General features: G+C 36.5%; 1 protein-coding gene across 1 annotated transcript; it reads right to left on the bottom strand.

The window, feature by feature from the left end:
- Positions 1 to 230: 230 nt before the first annotated feature.
- GDF15 (growth differentiation factor 15) lies at positions 231 to 3,160 on the bottom strand. The gene is made up of 2 exons (XM_053456173.1): positions 2,815 to 3,160; positions 231 to 1,574 (listed from the first exon to the last, which is right to left on the bottom strand). Exons 1-2 carry the CDS (start codon positions 3,110 to 3,112, stop codon positions 748 to 750), a joined length of 1,125 nt encoding a protein of 374 aa, XP_053312148.1. The 5' UTR covers positions 3,113 to 3,160; the 3' UTR covers positions 231 to 747.
- Positions 3,161 to 4,199: the final 1,039 nt, after the last annotated feature.

Here is a 4,199-nt window from a genome sequence, read left to right on the forward strand (position 1 = left end):
AATATTTTTTCCATAATATCTTTCTGTCCAGACTTTAGTATTGATTTGTGGATTTGTGGAATTCTTTATTGCTGAATATTAAGTATTCACTGCAAAGTTATGTTAAACCATAAAAAATCTAGATGTTTCATTTCTCCGTGTGATGAATTGCTGGTGGGATACAGTTTATATATATTCTTATTAAAATACTATTTCAGACTGAATGTTCTATTTAATGCTAAGCCTCTGGATCCCACTTGATGTATTATGTTACTTTTGTTATAAACGAAGGCATAGGCCACAATCTTATCCAATTTACCATTTGCACAATTGCTTATACTATTCAAGCAATGAATCATACGTTTACAAAAAAATGTCATAGTTTTGTGAGGGATTTTTACAATGTCTTATTGTGTTATTATATAATACAGTCTAGGCAGCTATAGGTTTAAGTCCGTTGTCAAAACTTTCAACCAAAAAAAGTATATTGTATATTTGACAGACAATTAATTTTTTATCCTTGTTTATAAAGTTGATTTTGTAAGGCATTATAAATCCCACCTGTATATGCATGTATGGAAACCAGTTGTAACAAAACACTTCTGCTTTTGTTGTTGAGTTGTCTTAAGCAAGTTTGAACTGGCGTTAGAAAGAAACAAGACTTCCCATTTACTGAGATCCTCCCTGGGATGTTGTTTCAGTGACCTGGACCAATTCTTATATGCTCCACACATCATCAATAAGTCTGCTTGATTCCTAGACATTTTGTTAGGCACAATGGCACTTTCTAACAATCATGTCTTCAAATGAGGTAAATATCAGTTTGCCATCTTTGTTAAAATGCATGAGTACCATAGGCTCATAACTTGCTGGAACACAACAAGGAGCTGGAGTATCACCATTAGATATGTGGTGCATCCTGTATTTTATTTGAGCATGCATGCTAGCTGGTTTATAGTTGTGTGGGCATGACCCATCACAAAAATGCATTGTGTAAGTTTCAGGTGCAATAACCCAGTCTTTCCAACCGATCTGCTCAAAGGACACCACCAGGGACTTGCGACAACATTTCTTCTCACTCTTTTTACACTCTTCCTGATCCGTGGAAATTGATCTGGCCTTTCTTGTTTTAGAGTGCATTTTCTCTTCCGTCTCTACTTCTAAAACAAGGGCATTGTCTTCTCCGTTTTGTTGCCTGCCATCACTAGCAAAAGGAATAGCCAGTGGAATCACCAACTCCAATCGGAGACATTTCTCAGAACTTGCCACCCACTGCTGGACAGCAGATCCTACATTTAGAGAGATAGTTTCTTTGTCAAGAGGTTTAGAATCAAGTAATTTATGTTCTTGTTTTCCATCACTTCTGCTAGAGTCTACCACTTTATAGATGTGTACCATTGTTTGAGATGTTGAATTACCTCCCGTGGCTCTCAGAGCAGCCAGAATGTCCTTGCACAGTTTAAGCTCAGCTCTCATGACACTAAGCTCCTGATGAAACATTTGAGTCCTGGAAAACACTAGGTTGTATCTATGACTTCTATGACTTTTATGACTTTCTTGCTCACATTTTTTTGTCATCTTCGTCTTACGTTCCACTGCAATAGAGAACAAAAGTCATGAATTTTAAGTTAGACATTGGGCTATAAGTTTTCATGCATTATTTCTAGAGTTGAAAAAAAAGTGCTACATTGTATATTATAAGAGCAACAATTTAATGTTTAAGGACTGCGTGTCTGCTAGATATTTTGATATGAAATGTTAAGTGTAGAGCTATATCAAGGAGGTTTCAAAACCACAAAGTAAATAGCGGGGAAAAGACAGGAGTACCATTGGAAGTTTAGGTAGCACATCAAAGGTATTTATTAAACTCACCAGAGCCTCTGGGCAGCAAGGGAAACTAGGTAGGTTATAGCACAGCCACCAGTCTATATGGGATAATTGATCCACTAAGGATTAACGTGGATTAGTTGCTAAGGCTCATTATGAAACTTGCTTTTTATATTTGATTATTGATAAGATTGCTCCATTAGGACCTATAGTAAATTATTTAAATTAATGTCTGTCGTGTTTCTCTATTAAAATTGTAAATTCAAGTCCGGTTCTGTAATTAGCATATGCTATAAATCTGTAAAATCACATCTAAATCAGTGTGACATCATTGTGTCCTTCAAGGTTAATACAGTTTAAACATTTAACCTTGAGATAACAAGATTGTGTGCTTAATTCCAACCTGTGCAAATTAAACTGCGACCTTCAGAGAATCTTTTTATCTTCCCTATAGTTCAACTGCTCCTCCATGTGAAGGAACACGTGATTGTAATGAGTAATGACAATTAATATGGTTGTTTCATAGGGTTCACCTTGATAACCATTTTTTTAATGTAATGATCTATTTTTATCCCTTATTATATTGTTTGATTCGAGACACCTGAAACATCATGAGCTTACAGTCAGGTTGTGAGACTTGGATATGTTTACAAAATCAGCTAAGCTTAACAGGAGAGCAAATCCTAGTAAACAAATAATGTACAAAGACAGAAACGTTGCCTGGGTATACCTTCTGTATGGTAGAATATAAAAATATAGATAGATATATTCACACAATACAGCATATGAAAATAACAGATCTGTATGTATCGGAAGTGTTTATTATTAAGCTTGTATGTAAATATGCATAAATAAATGTGCAATCACTGGAACACATCCGGTAATTTAAGTTTGCGTAAATTCTTTCATATGTGTACAGTAGAGACAAAATGCCACAATGTCAGCTGTCATCATAAGAGTTAACAATTTCTTTCTATGTTCCACTGTTGTACAGTAAAACTGACTTACATTTGGGTGTTAGCAGATGCACTATCCTCTCTGGAATTTCGTCTTTGCTAATGTTTCCCTTGAGCTCCCTTAACTTCTCCTGGTAGAGCCAGTGCATTTTGCGGATTTCCTCTTGGTCCATTTTTTCCTTGATGACCGGGGGACTGTGCAGACCTAAGCGTTCCAAGATTTCTTTTTTTACTGCCTCCAGTTGCAGTATTTTCTCATTTTCTCCCAGGGGCCTGAGGTGGACTCCAGTGATGCATAAGACCATGAAGCAGAATGCTGCACACCTGAGCTTCCAAGCTGAGTTTTGCATTATTGTGCTCGTAAAACAGTGTTAAAGTGCAAGGCTTGTTCAACATGCAGCCTCTAAGCTGTCTGAATGAATGAAATGAACCAGTCTCTGCATTTATAGCTTTCTGAGCAGCACGCCCCCACAGACACACACACTCACCGCTATGTGGAAGTAAACATTGCAAATGCCAAAGGAATAGTTATCTCTGATAAATGTTTTTGGATGCCTTAAACGTGCAGTGACATCGAAAATGACTGTTGTGTGTGCCTAATTATAATCATCATCCACGATTGACTTAAAACCAAGTATAATGTCACTTAATTTTGTAAAATACATTTCAATATCCACATTATTTGCAATTATGTTTACAACTCGAGTTAATTATCAAAAATCAGCCACTCTTAAAACCTCCTTATTTAGTATCAGAACATCTCTGGCATCATGGTATTAATATCAATGATAATTATTAATGATTTTTTTACCACATAAGGATAACATACTGTGTTTTGTTATTATTAGATTGTCTTCTTACTTTCTCCTTCTTTGAAAAAACTCTCACGGTAGAGAGATGCATTCTAATGGATACTTGACTATGTTTATCTATGCCCCTGTATGTATTTTAATGTTTCATGAGACCTTTGTTAGCATAATCTTGTTGTAACTTCCATTTTACCATGGTATTTGGTAGTTGGATCTATGGTGCCATCTACTGGATGGTCAGAAATCCAAAGCCTGGTAGCGCTGAGTTCTAAGGGTTGTCTTTACCGCGTAGCAAATTAGGAAGCTACTTTGGGCCAATCTTATCTTAGAGACCCACAGCAACTGTTCCTTGTGCCCCTTAAAGTTGTTGTAAGATTCTCCCCCTCCCCAGTGCTTACACACTGTATAAGCACACCAATAAAAGAAAGAGGAACTACAGTACTGGTGGCAAGTTCAACTGGTTTTGAGGACCCTCAAGGGTTTTGGTTCAATACCAAAGGGCATGGGAGGGACAGGCTCTGGATTAGACAAAACCTGAGTTTCATGAAACATCAAATGTTTTTACAGAAAGCATCCATGAAGCCATGAGAATACCAACATTTTATAAAATCATCCTATAGTCTATCAA

The sequence above is a fragment of the Spea bombifrons genome, chromosome 1 (genome assembly GCF_027358695.1).
Source record: "Spea bombifrons isolate aSpeBom1 chromosome 1, aSpeBom1.2.pri, whole genome shotgun sequence".
Classification (NCBI taxonomy): domain Eukaryota; kingdom Metazoa; phylum Chordata; class Amphibia; order Anura; family Pelobatidae; genus Spea; species Spea bombifrons.

Excerpts from the sequence above, each read along its gene's own strand:
- GDF15 (XM_053456173.1), bottom strand. The coding sequence starts at position 3,112 with ATGCAAAACTCAGCTTGGAAGCTCAGGTGTGCAGCATTCTGCTTCATG. Across the intron at positions 1,575-2,814 it reads GCATCTGCTAACACCCAAAT|TGGAACGTAAGACGAAGATG; the intron begins GTAAGTCAGTTT and ends TCTCTATTGCAG.